Source organism: Mercenaria mercenaria, chromosome 9 (genome assembly GCF_021730395.1).
Source record: "Mercenaria mercenaria strain notata chromosome 9, MADL_Memer_1, whole genome shotgun sequence".
Taxonomy (NCBI): Eukaryota; Metazoa; Mollusca; class Bivalvia; order Venerida; family Veneridae; genus Mercenaria; species Mercenaria mercenaria.
The window spans coordinates 35613087-35634030 of record NC_069369.1 but is presented as its reverse complement, the minus strand read 5'-3'; the positions used below and the strand labels follow the sequence as shown (position 1 = coordinate 35634030).

General features: G+C 36.1%; 1 protein-coding gene across 1 annotated transcript; it reads left to right on the top strand.

The window, feature by feature from the left end:
- The first annotated feature begins 12382 nt into the window (after positions 1-12382).
- Positions 12383-18938, top strand: LOC123546900 (uncharacterized). The gene is made up of 2 exons (XM_045333543.2): positions 12383-12660; positions 17492-18938. The coding sequence occupies exons 1-2, from the start codon at positions 12544-12546 to the stop codon at positions 18038-18040; spliced, it is 666 nt and encodes a 221-aa protein (XP_045189478.1). The 5' UTR covers positions 12383-12543; the 3' UTR covers positions 18041-18938.
- The last annotated feature ends 2006 nt before the right edge of the window (positions 18939-20944 follow it).

The window sequence follows — 20944 nt, the reverse complement described above, 5'->3', positions numbered from 1 at the left end:
AACAAACGTCAAATTTAGAAATGTCGTATAATTGCTGAGATATTGATGGAAAGTTACTGTTTTATATTCTCATTTTTATTTTCTTCAAAAAAGAAATATCTAAGGCAATAATGTTATATGTAAATTTTTAAAAACGGGACTATGCCAAAAATTTACTGAGCAGTTTTGGAAGTTACTGTGTTGTATGATTTAGTCAATTTTTGAGATAGAAATTAGAGTTCTCATGTGTCTTCATCAGACAAATAGTGTCGATTTGTCTTAAACGCCAGTCAAGACCCAGTAGAAAATAAGGAATAGACACTTTCCAAGAACGCCGCGTCCACTAAACGGAATTTTACCTGTAGTGTATGTATGAAAGTGTGAATGACTGACATTTACACAAAATACATAGACAAAGTAAAAAAAAAAAATAGACAAAATGGTCAAAACAAAAAGGGAACAGATCACTATACATAATGTACTAAAGCACTTCTCACAAAGCCATGTTTTCTCTTGTCACAATTATCTATTCGCTGTCCATTGTATATTTATTCTAGTCAGATTTGCATTTTAATATAGTTTCATTCAAGTTCCTCTAGCTTATCCTAGTTAATTTTACTTGACTAGGCGTTTTTCGTTTAAAATGTGAAAAGGTATTTTCGATATTTCGTTGAATAAGAATACATTTTGACGCCACAGCTCCAAGCTTACAACCTTTGAAAATTTTGAGGGGTTAATTTCAAACTTTTAACGAGCGTGTTTTCAACGCAGTACGTTTACAGATAAAAAGTATCAACTGCTGAAGATTAAATGACGTTTGGTCTTTTTCAGGTGAGAAATGTTCTTCGTTTACATCAAGCAAAATAAAACTGACATAATGCCATTCACACTCTTAATATTTACATGCATGTTTCTTCAATATAGCCTGAAATAATGGCATTCAAAACATTGTATTTTCTGACTGATAATCGGAATTCATTTCTGCTTTTACAAAGGAGAAATTTGCTTATTTAAATATTTGAACTAAAGATAAAAAATACATAAAAAATGTGGAGTGTGTACGAGCCAATCAGACAATAACTTGGTAAACAGAACTTGATCACTGGTTAATCAACTAAACACGGTTTGGCATGATCATTACGTAGTAATACCATTGATGGGGGTGTTTGTTCAATATTATGAATATGACAAGAAATGTTTTATTGACATTCATTACAATTGTAAATGCGAGAAAACCAGTATATATTTAGGGGTAATCTATCATATCAACATTAGTGAGGTTAAGTGGTTTGGGAAAACAAACAAGGTGTTGTGCATAATGCACTAATTTATGCGTTTCAAACGTTTTTCTATCTTCTTTTTATTCAAATAGAAATCACAAAGTAAAACGAAAAAAAAGGCGTGAATTCTAGCCCAACTTGGGCCTTCTCATATGACACTTGTACTGGATCTTTCAGGAAGCGTACTCGAGTGGTTCAAATAGAGACAAAATAGGTAGGCAAAGAAATCTGTTTAAACACTAATATTTTTACCTTTGGCATTCCGTTTCTTACTTCATTACTTTAAAGTTGAACATCTGCATATAAAAGCTACCTAATGTTTTCGGGCGCAACGAGTCCAAATACATTGGAGACTATTTGTCCAAAAATGCAAACGAAATGGCCATTCCCATTGAAATGAATGCTGCATTCGTTAATTTTGTTGCGTGAATTGATCGAATCTAGTGAATGCATGATATGGAAAATCTTAAAGGAGATTCTCCATGTCAAATTCACACAAGGGACTGGATTTCCAAAAGCTAGACAAATTGTCACATTTTCACTTCCAAAACTCACACAGACACAAAATATGAGCCATGCCATGGGAAAACCAACATAGTGGGTTTGCGACCAGCATGGATCCAGACCAGCCTGCGCATCCGCGCAGTCTGGTCAGGATCCATGCTGTTCGCTAACAGTTTCTCCAATTCCAATAGGCTTTAAAAGCGAACAGCATGGAGCCTGACCAGACTGCGCGGATGCGCAGGCTGGTCCGGATCCATGCTGGTCGCAAACCCACTATGTTGGTTTTCTCATGGCACGGCTCATATATTTAAAGCAAAATAAAACAGTGTATTGATGCGTTCACTCAAAGCTGACCTAGAGACTGTCACAAGAGTACATCGTCACTTTCAGTAGCCAGTACACAATCAACAATTTATGCCGACAAGTCTTCAGGCCAAAGCACCAACTGGAAAACAACGCATACTAGTAATTCATCAGAATCAAAGAGGCATAACAAATCTGAAAAAAAAAATCGAACTGAAAAAAATGGTGTGTGCGAAAGATCCAATGATCTCATTTACCGCCACAATCAGTTTGAACATTTTCAGACAGCTGTACTAGTATTTATGGTGTAGGAGGATGGGCATTATTTCCCGTTTACCTCCAATGAAGAAAACGATCACTAAGATAACTTGTCCCAAGAAGACTAATTAATGCTTTCTAACTGCTTTTAACAAAATACATACTGTTTTAAGACTATGTTCCTAGTCCCATAAAATAATAAGTTCGATATGTTCGTACAGTGTGGCAACGTTAAATGTCGCAACGCCGCTAAATGTCGCAACCATCGTTAAATGTCGCAAGGTTGACGTTAAATGTCGCAACCACCGCTAAATGTCGCAAAATCGTCTGCCGCTAAATGTCGCACCTTTAACGTTAAATGTCGCAAAAATTTGCCCACCGTTATATGTCGCAACACCAACGCTAAATGTCGCACTTCCTATTTGACACTATGATTATCAATTCTTTGTGTATATTTACTTTTTTGAGGGAAGAAAAATTAACAGGTTTATGTAATACAAATATAGTGTTGTATGTTTGTGGGGGTTAGGTATGGGTGGGGAACGGGGTGAATAACGACACAGAAATCGAAGACACAACATTATGGACAGAATGGCTAAAATGCAGTTTTAGCCGTTTTTAAATGCAAATGGAAGCAAGATGCCATTGAATAACTTTAAATATTTTTGTATCATCATTTTTTTTTTTTTGGTTATAATTTCACGTCATAACAGTGATAAAATTTGTTTCAGAGGAGAAACAGTATTAAATGTCCTTTAAAGTTTCGCGAAAAACGTGTTTTTGCTTGCATTTCATATACTAGGTTACATAGGGAAATACTATGGCTGATTTCAAATGAAATTGGAAGCAAGAAGAATTAGTGTTACATTAATAAAAATACACCAGTGGAAAGATAAGAAAATGAATTTTATGGTGGGAACAGTGATAAAATTAGATATATAAACTGAAAATAAGAATGGTCGAAACAAAATTTAATCCTTCTATATTTCAATGTAAATCATAGGTCTGTCTCTGCGGCGGCTGTTCTCGCACCCCGCTGCGGATGGCTTGATAAGACGCCTAAGAATAAAAAGTTGGGTGTGACACACGCCACCAAGATAATTAATAGAAAATATAAATATTTACATTTTTGAAGGGTGGGGGTGAGGGTGTATGTGTGGGTAGGCGGAAAAGTAGGATAATGAGGGGAATGAGACTAAACCAAACAATGTTAAGAGACTAAAGTAAAATAATATCAAAATTCCCGCTTTACCTGAAAGAATGTACAGAGGGCCACATAGGATCTTTCTCGGCCATTGAAGCTTGATAGTTACCTTATGACTTTAAATGTAAGCCTCCAAACAAAGAAATAGAACCCATGGCTGATTAATAGAAAATCTTCGTTTTCTATAGCTGGTACAAAACACAGACTTCGTGCCGCGTAGTTGAACATCCTGTTGTGCAACAGGCCTGGATTGTTGCCCGAGCCGATCCCCTCCCCCACCCAAACCCCACCCTTGTTGGCTTACTACTGACTTATACTCATCAAAGTTGCACCCAACTATTTTGGAAATAATATTTTCTCAAAATGTAGACCCAAAATGCCCCTGAGGCGTTTATACTTATATTTCAAAATTCACCATGGGGAAGAACCGTTGAAATGTGCGGGGTGGGGGGAGTACCCCTCCAGTACCTTAAAATTAAGAAGAAGAAAATGCACCAGAGGCAACCATATTTTCAAACTTTCCCGGGGAGAGACCCCGAACCCTCGAAAATGACAGGGATAACCCCTCCCATACATCGAAATTTTGAACAAAAAATGCAATTAAAGTCCAGCATTCCATACTTGTTTTTCAAAATTGTCAATGGGAAAAGACCCTAACCACGTAAAATAAGGGGAGTGCCCCTCTAGTACGTACCTAAAAAATAGACAAAAATGCACCTCAGGCAAACATTTCATACCTGTATATAAAAACTTTCCCACAAATACAGACAGAGAAACCCCATAACTACCGCACGTCGCCGGTGACGCTTTTGTTTAAAACTGGTGCCCTCCCCCACCCCCACTCCCATCCTCCATCAACAATTTCTGGCCCCCTGCCTGTTGTGTAACGAAATTCAGGTCGACTAAAGACATGCCATACAACGCGCGACAATACGGAGCGCGAGCTGAATGTCTCATGAGCTAAACAAGACTCCATAGAATTACATAGTAGACCTGAAATAAACTAGTACTGTGGCGAGTACCACGTTAGTGCTTAAACCTTTAGATATGAAATATATAACGTATGTATGGTGCGGAACCACTGAAAAGCAAACGTGCAGATTAGAGTGAAAGGTCAATTCAGCCCTTCCCAAATCAAGCATGCATTACCCAGTCTTATCTCTAAATTGTGAAGACTGTTTAACTTACCTTATTATGCTGTGCGACATTTAGCGTTGGTGTTGCGACATATAAAGGTGGGCAAATTTTTGCGACATTTAACGTCAAAGGTGCGACATTTAGCGGCAGACGATTTTGCGACATTTAGCGGTGGTTGCGACATTTAACGTCAACCTTGCGACATTTAACGGTGGTTGCGACATTTAGCGGCGTTGCGACATTTAACGTTGCCACATACAGGTTTATTTTGTCCGCGAAGGAGTATAATTCAATAATTCTTATCCTTTCCTGTGTTGTTTTGATCAAAGTATGACATAATATTATGTATTAGTATTTGTACTTTATTTTCCGGGAATAAATATGTTTAAGCTAATAAAATACAACTTCATTTCAAGCATAGAAGATCAATATGGATTTAAATATGGATTTTATGGATCCATTGATTGCGCGGACTTCACTCCAAAGGCGTTTGGAGTTCAGTCTTTGAACAGTTTTGTTGAAAATATTTTATGCTTTTTAAACATTAAAATCTGAACATTAAATACTTTCATTAACATATATTGCGATATTGCTATGTTTAAAACTGATATTTTAACGCTATTTATGTAAATGATACTAGCGATGTTCGTAACTTTTCTGGTAATTTTTCTTCGGTTTCCTGTGAAATCCAACTCATTCAATCAAACTTTAAATATCTAAAACCTCTTTTGTGTTGTAAAACCGATGTCGATGACGATGGTATTCCAATTTATGTTTTCTATGAAAAATCGCTATATGACCTATAACTGTGTTGGTCAGGAGAAGAAATTAAATCAACGCGTCTCTTATAAAACTAGAGGCATTTAAAAGGTGTTTTCTATGAATATTGACAAAAAGTGCTCTCTTGGTAGCAAATGGGTTCATTTACAACGTTGAGTAGTTTCATTTAAATCCGAAATGAATGCCATAATTAAGATTAAATTGTTATCATAACTAAGTTTTCTTGATGAATCAAAAAATGCAGAACTGTTTAACTCACTGAATTATCATAGTTCACGAGTTCAGAATTAACACAAATTCTAAGTTGCAAAACACACGCTAATCTCAACACTCAACAGCCGATATGCAAAAGTTGTTTTGCAACAGTTATTTTGTGATTGACGTAAAACAAATCATGCACAAAAATATAATTTTTTTTTTCCAAAAAGAAAAATACGTCCACTTGAAGTGTAGTTATTGCTTTTTAAATAATTTCTTTTGAAATCATTAATAGCAAGTTTTTATTACACCCAAAATTATTTATGCAAATATTAGGTGAATGAATTTTTAAACCGTTAAAATTTTTTTTAACTGATCAATGAACCTGCTGAGAAAAGGGATGATACAAAGGTCTGTAGAGATACAATTTTCTGGAGTTTCTTCCACTGTCAATGAAGAAAACACTATAGAACAAACAGGAAGAGGATCCAGTCTAAGATTTGTGGAGCACAGGGTCCAGTCTAAGATGTGTGGAGCACAGGATCCAGTCTAAGAATGTGGAGCACAGGATCCAGTCTAAGATGTGTGGAGCACAGGATCCAGTCTAAGATGTGTGGAGCACAGGATCCAGTCTAAGATTGTGGAGCACAGGATCCAGTCTAAGATTTGTGGGGCACAGGATCCAGTCTAAGATTTACTGATGATTGATATTGGTGAATCTTTCCGTCTACATTAACATACACTATGATATGAAATATCTTTTATTTCCCTGAAAAAGTCAAACAGTCGGTAATTAAATTATTACGTTTTTGCATATACAAAAAGTGTGTATTACCTGTCTTATCATTTAAGAAATCATATTATAGAAGAACCATTGTGGAATAATTTTAGATGGATTACACACGCAGCGTATAACCGATTCGTATTGTTGAGATATGTTAAAACATTGTTCTGCTGAATATCATTTCGATTCTAATATGTCTCTTTAATATTTAAACAAGTAGATAATAGGGAAGCTTTCTTTCATGGCATATTAAATAAAATAGTAGGTGTACATCCCGTGGAATAACTTAGGAGTGCGTATTCTTGGGTTATATCCAATACAGTGTGCATAAATTAAGTGTAAAAAAATTCCGTTATATACTTTCGATTCTGAAACGTCTTTATATAAAATGGTAGATCAAATGTAATAGCTATCTTTCGCGGCGCCTGTATATGGTGCCAAATAATACATCGACGTGATGTCAGATTTCCGTGTTTTAACGAAAATATAAAACACGGAAATCTGCATGGATTTTTTATATATTAAAATTGGTATTAATTAATGCTTGAGATATAACAAACTAGAGGTGTATATTTACGTTATCAGATATCATTTTAGTGTAGGGATAAACTTTTGCAAAGCAGGCCAAACTAATAAATAGGCCTACCTCTTTGCCAGGATGGAAGCTAGGTTTGCAGTAAATTAGTTATTGATATAATCTCATAGACAAAAAACAACAGTTACAGCAGGAGTAGCTTCCAAGACACTGAGACGGAATAATTATACATTCAATTCTTCCGGTTGATCAAAGGTTATCTACAGTGCATTGCGAATATAACCTGCTAATTTCCAGTTATCGCTACGTTGAACACGAAGTAATGTTAATTGACATGATATTATATATAATTTATTATATATAGTTGTTCACTGTCCGAAAAAAAAGTTATAAATGGAGTGAATGTCGAAAACAGGCTCGAATTCCTGATTCTCTATTTAACGTTCTTCTTATGTGTGATCCCAGACTGTCAATATATAAAGCAATGAAGTATTTAATTTATAAAGTTCAAGCATTAAGACTATTAATTGCTAATCTCAATCTCCATCAGTATCATATCCAATAAAATAGAAAAATTGGGAACTCCACAGGTCGCCCAACACGGTTGCATTGGTTTTATTGAGTCTATTCATGCACGGTAGTGTAAATGTATGCTACCGTCCACGACCTCTACTCCCCGGGATGAGCAGAACTCATCATTTGTACATGTTGCAAGTATAAAAAACAATTTAGAGACATCCGAAGATATCTTTCTTAAATGATATACGTGAGAATCTGCGTATTGTCCCCAGTAAAATAATTGGTTTGACCTAAAAGAGGAAACAATGGGTAAAAAAACAAACTGGAATTTGGAGAGGGAATCTGATGTCAGACTTATAAAAGACAAAGAGAACTGACTATGCTTAAATGGACCAATTATGACACAATGAAAGAGATGTAAATGTATAAAAGGTACTGCACTGGAAGTCAATTTCATTTTTTCCCTCATGAAATTTATAGAAATAAACTAGAATAAAATTATGTAATAGACAACAACTCCAATGTTTAAACACTGTTTTACTATTTATCTGTAACATGTTTCACCTTGAAACCTTCTTCAGAGAAACAACAAAAAATAGTGTTAGGATGTCATTTAACTAATGCGACGTCATCGGCGATGACAAATGACATTTACAACGTTTGGCTTACTTTAATAATGTCATTAGGATCCAGTATGGATTCAAAGTACATACAACAATTGCACAGCCAAATGTATTGAGAAAGAAAGTAAAAACTGATGGCATGCAAAAATTACGTTGACATAGAATTTGATTATAATTGGTTGAAAATGGCATTCAAGACTTTAAAAAGTACTTTGTGTTCATGTCATGTGGTAAAATTGTAATGAGTATATGTATCTATCTCTGGATACTGCCAACCCCTCTCGCGAGAGTGTTATAGGCAGGAAATAAGTGCACGTCGGATTGTTACTAAATACGTGAGAGAGAGATAAAACCTGACAGTGAAAGCATGTCAGCATAAGTGGAACTGGAAAAGTGTTCTCGTCATGATTAAAATGTTAATAGTGAGAAAAAAGTGAAGCTAAAAAGTAAAAACACCGGGAGCCAGACTAATACTACATCTATACAACCGCCCGCTTGAACTGTTCAAGGTCGGGCAGGGTGGCAATGTGACTTGGGAGTTTGTTCCAAAGTACAGTGCTGTGAGGAAAGATGGAGTACTTGTGGTAATCAGAGGAAACCTGTATTTGTTGTAGAGATAGAAGGTGCATGTGTCTTGTTAAGGAACTTGGATATATGGCGGGAGATTAACTCAGTGCAACTAGGTTATGGTATATTTTGTAAAACATGATGAGCCGGCAGTCTAGTCTGCGATGTTCAAGGGAACGCCAGCCCAGGTCTTCCTGCATGGCTGTTACACTCAAGAGAGGGGAGTAGTCCCTCTTTACCCATCGTATCGCACGTCTCTGGACCATTTCTACCTTGTGAATGTTGGATTTAGTGTAGGGACTCCAGATAGGTGACGCATACTCAACCTGTGGCCGGACCAGGGACTTGTATGCTAGTTCTCTGACTTTTTATTTTTCGTTGTTACATTCTTTTTAATGAAACCAAGAGATCTGTTTGCGTTGGAAGTTACTTTAGATATGTATGTGTTAAACTTAAGGTCAGCAGATAGATTTTAACACAGAAGAAGGTAGCTGGTTGATGTAGAGAAGGAAACTAAGGGGGCCTAGGACTGAGCCCTGGGGCACCCCAGAGGTAACAGGCACTTCGGAAGAACAGTCACCATCTACAGCTACTGTCTGTCTTCGGCCAATGAGAAAATACCGAATTCAGTTTAGGATTTGAGGACAAACACCATGTTCTTGAAGAGTGTATAAGTGTGGGATGGTTTACTTTATCAAAAGCTTTAGAAAAATCAAGGAGTATAAGATATGTTGGTTTACCAGAGGAGAGGTTGTTCACAAGGTAATCAGTTAGTTCAATGAGCTTGGTCTCGCATGATCGTCTTTCTCTGAAGCCATGCTGAAGATCATAGAATATGTTGTGGGTGGTAAAGTGAAAAGACAGTTGAGAGGCAACTATGTGTTCAACGGTTTTACAGAGAATGCATGTAAGGGAAATTTGGCGATAGTTTGCCGGATCACTGGTATCTCCTTTTTTGTAAACAGGGCAGACATTTGCACTGGTCCAGTCATAGAGAATATTGCCGGTGGTCAGGGACTTTTGAAAGACAGCAGTGATGATGTCAGCAACCTCTTCTCTCCGCTCCTACAGGACAACTGGTCTTATATTGTCAGGGCCGGCAGCTTTGTTGGCATTGAGGTTGGCAAGGAGCTTTAATACTCCGACTTTACTGATGATGATGTCACTCATTTGAGGGTATTTACAGTAATTTCTGGGGTCCAGGAGCCTCAGTTTTTGTATGCATGTCTGTTTAAGTGAGAGTGGTGAAACTGGGGAAAAACTGACTGAATTTGTTTGTTAAGAATATTTGCTTTTTCAATGTTGTTACTTTTAAGAGAGACTGAGTTTTGATCTTTTAGTGGGGATACCTTTTGTGAATCTTGTTTTGAGGGTTTTTTTATTAGGGTGTAGAGCTTTTTGGTGCAGACTTGACTTTGTGTGTCAGTTCCATCATCACCTGCAAGATTCAGAATGTTCTAAATAAGAATCATAATTATGATTGTTTAATTTTAGCTTTTATTTGAGATTTTACTTTCTTAAATTTCACCCATTGTTCATGATCTGACTTGTTTTTATTAGTGTTTGGTTTTTTAATATTTTTGTAGAGCTGGTCTCTTTTGTGGATTAGTTTCTTAATGGCTTTTTGTTATCCAAGGCAGAGATGGTTTTGCTTTAATTCTTTTAATAGGTATGCATTTTGATATGCCATCCTCAACTGTGTGTTTGAACTGGGCCCAAAGGTCTTAAACAGGGGGAGATTCGACTTTTTATAGTATTTCTGATGTAGAGATTTTAATGAATAGTTTTAATTTAGTCCAGTTTTCTTTTTTATATGTGCAAATACGGGGCTTTTGTTTGAGTATAATAGGTCTGGAACATATTTCTGTGGAGATGATGTCATGGTCTGATATGCCAGGTATGATCTTGACTTTATTAACCAAGGTGTGGTTTGAAATGAGAAATAAATCAAGAATATATATTGTATATAGTATCCACACAATTTCTTGTCTTAAACGAGTCCAGCCAATCTTGGCAAGCACAGTTTTGGTGACGGCGTGTTCTCTTAGACTTTTCTATGGTGGCTGATTTCTGCCAGTGTCGTTCTGTCGTTCTTGCGCCTCCGCCATAACGAAAGAACGACGTTTTCCTCTTTTGGCGTTGTTTTGTTACCTCGTTCTGGCGCCCCCGCCAAAACGATATAACGAAGAATGCAACGCGACAGAACGAAAGAACGACACTTATTAACGGCGCCCTTTTCCTATGTGTATATCAATCAGTTTGAAGTGAAGTAAGGTAAGGCAAGATGAAGTATTGGACACAACTCTAACACGATTTTCAGGTCAGAAATGTTATTGTAAATTGATAATTCCTAAGCATGCGCATTTTCAGTTTGTTAAAACAATCGCCAAGTATATCTGGCATAGGATATTTATCCATTTGTAGAACCAGTCCAATAGTTCACCTAAAGTACGAACTATATATTTAAAAGATAATGTAATACTTTGTCTTAAACATTCATGAACCATTGCGTGGTTAAACTGAAACTGAACTATCACTGTGTTAGCTAACATTCTATCGCCCCGGTAAGTGTAGCCTTGACATATAACAGATATAATATTTAGCGCAACGGCATTTTACGTGGGTAAAATCTTGTCTGATCATAAATCACAAGTATACTTTTAGAATCATTTAACCCGTGCGTGCATTAACCTTGAAGAACATGGTGATTTGTTATTAAAGAGATTAAAAACGAATAAATCGTCATGCAGTTCCCATATCAACGAGCCAGATTTAATCTTGGTGAAATGTGAAAATTTGTAGGCTGATTAATTTTTCAGAGCTCACGAGGCCCGGGCGGTGTCAGTTCGATTAATGAAATAACGTGTACTTGTATAGACCCACTTGTATACGTTATCGTCTGCTTAACTTGGGTTTTAAGTGGCACTGACAAAACTGTTAAGTCATAGACCGCACTCCAGGTTCTATCTAGGTGCACGCGTGTGACTGATATAATACTCTGTGGGTGGGTGGGGGGGGGGGTTGGGGGCGGCACCTGTGTCTCATCCAATTATTAAAAGTTTTAATAAAATTCGATACCTTATTTAAGGTTCAATAATAATTTCAATTTTGTGTAAAAACTGATTAAGCGGCATTCCAAATAGACAATATGCATAATTAAATGGTTTGAAAAGCACTGGTTTCAATACTGAACATGATCTTATACACACAGGATGATAAAGGGAGGTAATAAAAACAATTAATTCCATAATAGAAGTTAATTTATATTCAAAACTTTGATAAATATATAAACAAAAACTATTATCGAAAATAGGACTTAATCTGAAAATTGATATATATTTATGTATCTCAAAACATGCGAAAGTCACATTATAAACAGAGTGATTACGACCCTTGAAACCTGACGTTTCCTTAAACATTAAGAAGCTTCCTGAACCTTGTACCAAAGCATTCAAACTATGAATTCGTGGAAATATTAGAACAAAGCAGTTAGGGATACAAAATGTTCGTTTTCACATAAAAGAAAATCTTAAATGAGATGTTTCGTCTCACCCTGCAAACGCGAGAAAATACGAAACGAGTAGGAAACAAGATGGAATTCATGACAGCATGATAAAACCTTATCAATCCTCTACAAGATCTCCCCGTCTTGCCAATACAAATCTTTCAAAATCAGCATCTTTCGTAAATAGATAAGAACCTTATTTTAGGAAAGTCTTATGCTATGAGTACTTATTTCAATGTCTTAAAACCTTCAAAGCAATCAGCTCTCCTCTAGCGTTAAGCAAGTTAAGCAAGTTTTCGCAAAAATTAAAGACAATTTTCTTTGAAGTGCAATATTCTTATAAGTTTATAAATAATTTAGAGAGATTATGGCTGCACGTCCGGATTTACAGAAGGGTTACTTAGGGCCACAGTCGAAGTTCGAGGAGTTCGGACTCAGCACCGTCACACATCAGGATCCAGAAATCAACATTGACTCTAACCAAGTAATTTATTCATTTGTTTATAATTATGTTAATTGTTTAAATAAATTTCAGTGTAGTAATTTTCAATTTTAAATAGTTATGTAATTTTATGATATTTTTTTTCTGGTTTCTGTTATTGTTTTTGAAGTATATAAAACATTCGAATTTCTAAAGAAAGTTCCTTAATGCATAAATTAGGCTGCGGAAATTTGTTTTTCAAGCTTAATAAATGCTTGTTTTAGTTAGAAAGGTTATCTTGAAACTTTACTTACATTTTATCTGTATATTTTTTTCCTTAAAAACACAAAATCTACCCACAAATTGTTTAAGCTATGAAGCTACATACTACTAATAATTAATGTAGGGATAACGCATGCTTTTTCGTGCTGTAACATCTGCAGTATCCTGAGGGATCTGTTGGTGCTCAAGCCCGGCAAAACGTGTATAACGTTTAAACGAATGTAGATCATGAATGTCAGCGTCGTTTTTTCACGTTGCCGTCATTTCATTTTGAATTATCCGTTAAAGGGCCATAATACGTTTATAGTTTGCACCAGAACGCGCATATATAAAAAAGCTGTTTTAACAGTACGTAAGCACGGGAATCCCTCTGTTTAAACACATTTTCTCATCTGTTAGGGAAAAGTGAGAAGAACAGCAATTTTAAGCTTAGAATGTCTGTCAAAATATCATAGAAAGCTTCAAGAACTAATCGCTCATGATTTGTAGTAAAAAAAACTTACAGCTGTTGATTCTGCAATTCTACATTGATTGGGGAAAGCACTGAAAACGGAAAAGGCCATACAACGAAAAAGGCCATGATATGCACTTTACTTTTTGTGTGCCTTAAACCATTAAAAACACAAACAAAAAGGCCCATGGAATAGAGAAGTTTGAAGAATGCATGCGATTTAGAAATAATTGTCTTCTAACTGTTGTGTTGCAACAAGTTCAAATTTTCTGATGACGATTCAGTTATTTTCTAACTGCACAATCATTAATATCACAGGCTGTATGCTAAAAATGTTGAGATTAAACAAAATCGGTTTTGACCACTTTAAATTTCTTTAAACATCCAAGACGGCAAATATCACCGCACGTAAAAAGACAAATATATTTTAAAATGTTGTTAATATGTCAATCAATCTTTATGATTACTACCGGTTGAAAATAGAATGTATTTTTCTTTTATCTGCAACACAAATGAAACTGAAAAAAACGATACTAAACTAAAGATTTACGGGAGTAAAACAACAGAAAAAAGCATCAAAAAGCAATGTATGAACTTAATAAATCTATGTGGTTAAGGACGTGTAAGTCCATGTCGTATGTGAAGATTTTCATTTCTTGCATACCAGACGGGGATTTCCGGTATTTTTACCGGTGTTGGAAAAATCTATTTTACACCCCGGGGTGTAAGATGACTCTCGTGCTTTAAATGACGAATTTATATTACGAATTACATATAAGATTTATGTAGTAATTTATATTTTATTTTAAAAAAACGGAATAAAAATCCAATACCTTGACAGTTCCTCTTTGTTCCTGATAGTATATTTCTCGATTCAAAGCACGTTATTTTATCAAAAATTCATAACGTTACGCTGCAACTGATAAAACAAAACCGGAACTAAACACTGCTGTAAGAAATAGTTCTAAAAAGAAAGCCGTTCAGTTGATTTTATTTTTATTATTATTTTTTGATATCGGTATGCAAGAAAAAGATTTTATCACTGGTATAGGTGCAGATGGGAATATCCGACTTCCGAGTAACTGTTTAGGCGGTAACTCGGCAGGAGCCTCGTTAGCGCCTAAACAGTTACCCTCGAGTCCGGAAATTCCAATCTGCACCTACAACCAGTGAAAGAATCTTATAATGTTATACAATATGCACAAAAGATGGTCTTGTACAAAAGAACAGACGTAAAACTTCTAACAACTACTTAAATATTTGACGAGTAAAACGAATCCAAGTACTCCTAATAAATGAGCCGCACCATGAGAAAACCAACATAGTGCGTTTGCGACCAGCATGGATCCAGACCAGTCTGCGCATCCGCGCAGACTGGTCAGGATCCATGCTGGTCGCTAATGGTTTCTCTAATTGCAATAGGCTTTAAAAGCGAACAGCATTGATCCTGACCAGACTGCGCGGATGCGCAGGCTGGTCTGGATCCATGCTGGTCGCAAACACACTATGTTGGTTTTCTCATGGTGCGGCTCAAATGTGTCAAATCTTCTGTTGCTATCATTTATATCCCCAGAAGTAGCTTTTATTTTCAGTAGTTTCCATTGTTCAAAAATATTATCAGGAAGCGTTCCGCGAATATTGATTAAATAAAAAAAAAGAGAAAGAAACAAGAAATATCTTTAAAAATGATGGCCGGCGAATTGTAACTTAGTAAGGAAAGAAGTTTATGAATTTTTCATCTAACATTCATCAGCGTCGTTTAGGATAAACGCTTTGTCTACATTTCACTCAGCGTAGCACAATCAACAGAGTGAAAGAAATTGACACTCTCGTCCAATCAGGCAGAGTGTTGCATAAATCTTCCATTTTGATAAATTATCTATAATGCGTTATCAAGTAGTTTGATTTGCAAACTGAAGTCACGTGGCATAGGTAACGAAAACGAATTTAGACGGCGTTCGCCGAAAAAAAAAACAAGTAGTTGATGAAATTTTCTGGTTTGCCTATTCCTTACAATTTTTGAGTTTGCTTGTTCATCAGATTGTTTGGTTTACTTATTCCTTTGTCAGTCTGTCTATGAGAAAGGAAATCAGTTTCTTGCGATCTGTGCCACTTTCCGCGCCAATAAAAGTGCCATATTTAATGCTACTCAACCTTCAAAATGTCGACAAAATACAGATTTAGTAAACATATTTATGACAAGGTTGTATATTTTAAAGCATCTGTCGAGCCCATATCTAAATTATATTTTTGAGGGAGTGTCTAAAACCTGCATAATTCGGCACTAAAACTGCCAAACATTGATGTTGCTCCATTTTTTTTGTTTAAATATAATAACTATTATAAATAGAAAAACACTTGAATAAAATTTGAATGAGACATATGCAAAACTTTTGACAAGTAACACTGCGGCATAAACCAACTTCATATGAAGTTGCGTATTTTAGGAGTTTGATTGTAAATTGCAGAATTGGGATGTTTTGATAACATTTCCTGGATTTAAATCTGCATGCAGCATCGAAGACTTAAAAGTAAGTTTTAAATTAGTCCTTGTATTTACTTACTCAGTTCAGGACCGATGGCTTAAATATATTATCCATTATTAAAGAAAACTATCAAAATCACATTATTTGTCAAAGTAAGAGCCCTTAACGAACTTTCTTACTATTCAAACTACTGGTAATAATTCTCTGCTCATTTCAATCTGACTAAAGTTCTCGATCTTTCTAAGAGTTAGCCTTGGAATCCAATCTTGTCTTACAATTTCTAACTTTTTTCTACCTGCAAATTAATAATTTCAGAAACTCGATGAATGCCAATTAACACTAATTAGCGCAAATTAAGCGGGATCTTTAATGCATAGATATTAGGTATGATTTCTTCTGACAAAGCACGAATATTATCAACGGCTACCCAGGCTACCTAAGAGTTAGATCCAATGCGTAGCATTAAAAGGAGATGATTTTAAGCAGATTGCTGCACATATAGCCCTTAGAACATGTGCGGGCTAGGGAACTTACGTGAAAATTGCTGATTATCCGAATAAATGTAGACTAGGTCTGTTTGCTGACCGACGTTAAAGGCTACAATTTTTTAAATATTTTTATGATAACAATTAACTTGACATAAAATTAACTGCTTTTTACCTGGTGTAAATATATCTAAAGTATAAGCCGTGTAAACTAAATCTAAAATAAAAGCCAGGAAATGGATCAGTGTAATATATTACGTATTCTGATAAGTTATCTAAATCATACAGATACATCCATCAAACAGTATGGTTTCTGTCTATAAAATAATGAAGCTGTTTTTCCTTCTGTGTACAAGGTAACTGTCTAGAATGCAAAAAAAATAAATAAATAAAAAAAAATAAATAAAGGCTTCATAGTTTTTCAAATGTAAAACAAAACAGCAGTATTTTCTGTAATGACTATTAAAAACCAATAATACAAGGTTCTGAAATTGCAGCAAAACAGGTTTGATACAGAAGTATTTAATTATATATTCATTAAAATATTGTTTTCCTTCTTGAGAGGACACAGTGCTTTTTTGCTAAAATCTTTTTAATGATCACATTTCTAAATCATGACGATTTGACCAAACTCAGTTTGTCGTTTATTATATGAGCCGTGCCATGAGAAAACCAACATAGTGGGTTTGCGACCAGCATGGATCCAGACCAGCCTGCGCATCCGCACAGTCTGGTCAGGATCCATGCTGTTCGCTAACAGTTTCTCCAGTTTCAACAGGCTTTAAAAGCGAACAGCATGGATCCAGACCAGCCTGCGCGGATGCGCAGGCTGGTCTGGATCCATGCTGGTCGCAAACCCACTATGTTGGTTTTCTCATGGCACGGCTCATATTTCTTTTTTTTTCTTTGTAAATACGTAGAAGATTTTCAAAGTTCCTTTTCATCAGAAAAACGGGAGAAAGGGTTTGTACGATTGCTTGTAAATAAGAATAAGTCGCCTACCATGTCCATCAGAACATGTCCTGCCGAAGAGGTGTTTACCTTAGTTATTCCTAAAGTAACTTTACGATATAAGACTACCTTACTTCTTGAGACTTCTTGACACACTTTTAATTTTCGCTTTGCTACATATATTTTATAGTCTTTTTAATTACTATTAATGCATTGATTCCTGATACTTTTTGTTTCAGGTAGAAGTACAAATACGTGTCAGCAAGCCAACTAAAGTCACAGCCAACCTTACGAGCTGTGCAAAAAACGAGGAACTGCCACAACATGTGTTCACGCAGACGAAAGATGGCGTAGTTTCCGTCAAGGTTTCTCTCCCGGAAGTGGGATATTATAAGCTCCAAATATTTGCTCTTCTCCTACCAGACGACAGTAAAACACTTCCGGGTGTGTATAACTATTTGATCAACTGCTCAAGAATAGCATCCGCCGTCGCCACTTATCCAAAGCAATTTGCTCAGTGGAAAGAGGGTTGCTACATTGTATCGCCAAGTAATCTCGACCCTAACGTGAGTTTGGCCGAAACTAAGTTTGAGGTGTTTATACCAAAAGTGAAGTCAGCCGCGGTGGTAGCGGACGGAAGTTGGACACATCTTAACCAAAATACCGCTGGTCTTTGGGAAGGAACGGTCAACCTTGACCCATATCGTTTCAAGGACGCAAAGGTCACACTTAACGCCAACTATGGAGATGACAACAAGTTTTCCACTCTTCTCGAGTACAAAGTTTAACACTTGCCGTATTATACACGAAAGAGTTATACAGTATAATAAACTTAAGTATATAGCTATAGACTCACACTTAGTCTAGGTCTCTATATATCACAAGCCTAGCATTTATAGTATTGACAATCCAGCAGAAAACAATATGACAGAAATGCGACAGACACACGTAGTGACTAGTTTAACCTTTAGCCTGCTGGTGGCAAGTGATTCTGCCTTTGCGACCAGTGCAGACCAAGATCAGACCAAGATCAGACTGCACATCCGTGCAGTCTGATCATGGTCTGCACTGTTCGCCAATCAGTCAGTATCTTTTTGGTATGCACCCCTTTAAACAGTTAATGGTACTGTCCAAATTGAAAGATGGACAAGTTCATTATAGAAATTTAGCAGGGTAAGGGTTAAATGACAAGCATAAACAAATCACGTCGTGAAAGGTTACGATAGAAAAGTGATTTAGCAAATATACTGGAAAGGAATATGAATGTAATCAGATTTGCTTACGAAATACATGGCATTATGAAAACTGACGATATCGTTGTCAGAGTGATTCAGAAACTACTGTTGCTACTGGATGACATTTTCATTCAAGATGACATTTGAACATTCTGTTTCCTAGAAGATTTCAACTATAGTGGAAACTGTTTCATAATAACGCTTAATAAAGAACAACAGGAAACGAAATGAAAAAACAAATGTAAACACCATGCATGTAGTAACTTGAAGCGTAAGGAGAGGCAAGATAATTCTCAAGAAACTAGTATTTAAAGTTTTTGCTCTATTAAAATATTACAAATGCTTTTCTAACAAGAAAAATGTAATGTTTTGTATCAAAACAGCTGACAAACAAGCTGGATATTTTGTAAATGCAGTAAATAATGAAAAAAATACACACAAAGGGCTTTTATGTTTGTCTTTTGTCTTGTTTCGTCAGACCCTTAATAGTATTTCTGATATTGCTTTGCCTTCTGTAGAGCCATTTCGTATATGGGTCTATGACTTTCCTGGAGGGACGGGCTATGTGATGGCGGAGATCTTCTATCATTTAATACCATGTATTAGTGATCTCGTTTACGCTCGATAATATAGATTGCTTTGACCGATGATCCAAACATTTGAAAGTGTTATTGCTAATGGGCAGTTGATGACCCCTATTTGATTCTGAAATCAGTGGGCTCAGTGAATATTAGCACTAAAATCAATTCTGCTCAATATCTGTTTAAGAACACTTTGACTAGTCTGTGTTCAGACCGTATGTTTTGTTTAAGGCTGTGACTAAATACAGAGTTGGTGCGCCAGTGATATATTACAGACTCCGGTATATACCGGATTAACTAAATTTGAACAAAAATACCTTAAATGTATATATTTTGTAACCATGGTGATTCTAACCCTAACCTTTAGTCAATATATTATGCACATTATACACTAAATGCATGCGGACATACAAAAAAATGAGTATTTTTGCCGTGCGTTCCATTTGATAATAATTCCGCGCATGCGCCGAACGGCTGCACCAACTCTGCAATGAGAAACATTCTTTGTTTAAAGGAAATAACTCCTGAGGCTATTCAAATTTTGTATAATTTTGTCCCTTGTCTTCTCAAAACAGATAATCAGAGCCAGGACTGATGAAGTCAGAATTTTTTACAGAATTAAAAAAAAAAGGATTATCTAGTCGGTAGCCAGACTACCATTTGACCTACGACCTTCAAACTTGATAGGCGGTGTATCAATGTCTACAGATTTTAAGATTAGTGGATCAAAAGTCAAGAAAGCAGAGACTACATGTATAAGACCCGTTTCTGCTCAATATCTTTACAATGCTTTGATCTATGATTCTCAACCCTTGCCGGCTATTCGTTGGTAGTACATTTAGTTTAAACATATTTATTCCCAAAATAGAGTTACATACATTGATACATATGTCATACTGTGATGAAAGCAAAACAGGAAAGGATAAGAATGAAAGACAAGTCTTATAGAATTCTTCTCCTGGTAGTACATTTTGAGATCAGTAGTTTAAAAGAACACAAACAACACAGTGACTGTAATCACAGAAAAATCAGTTCAATGTCCCCTATAGTTTTTTAAACCGGTTATCTTAGAATGCCTTAAAGTACGATCATTCAAATTGGCTGTCGTACTTCTATGTGCAGTGCATTACTCCAATGGTTATGAAGGTCAATGGATGAAAGTTCATGGTCACAGTGACTATTCGTACAAAAACATTTTCTTCGCAATACCTTGAGGGCTCCTTGACCTAAGAGCCTCTAACATTACAGTCATACTGTTCATATGCAGTAGATGCCTACTATTGATTTTAGGGTCGAAGGTCAAGGTCTCATAGACTGTTAGTACAAAACTTGTTTCCTCTCAATAGTGTAGGAAGAATGTGTTTTTGTCCTGCGAACTTAACACTTCAAAGGGATATTTTCATTGGGTAGTTGTTGATTCGTAAGTTTTTGTTTTGTTAAACGTCATACCGACTCCATTGTTAGTCATATGAGTATTTTCTAGCTGTTAATGGTGGAGGAAGACCCGAGGTTCCTCTCCGGGCATTATTTCATCCCGGGAGTACACCGGGTTAGAACCACTGACCTTCCATAATCAAGCTGGATGGCTTCCTCGTACGAAGGTATTCTACACTCAAAGCGAGTGTTTGACCCACAGTTGTCAGAAGCATGTGTTTCGAAGTCACTCAGCCACGGAGGTCCCAAGATGGCGCCTATGAATATTAAGTTCAGTTTGCCAAATGTCAAGGTCATAGTGACTGTAAGTACAATAACTATACAATAACTTAAAATCCGATCAATGCTTTCAGAATGCATTTACCTACGATCCTCCAACGTCTCAGGCACTCTGCTCATGAGCATGAATAACCCCTCGCAATTTTAAAGTCAATGGGTCAAT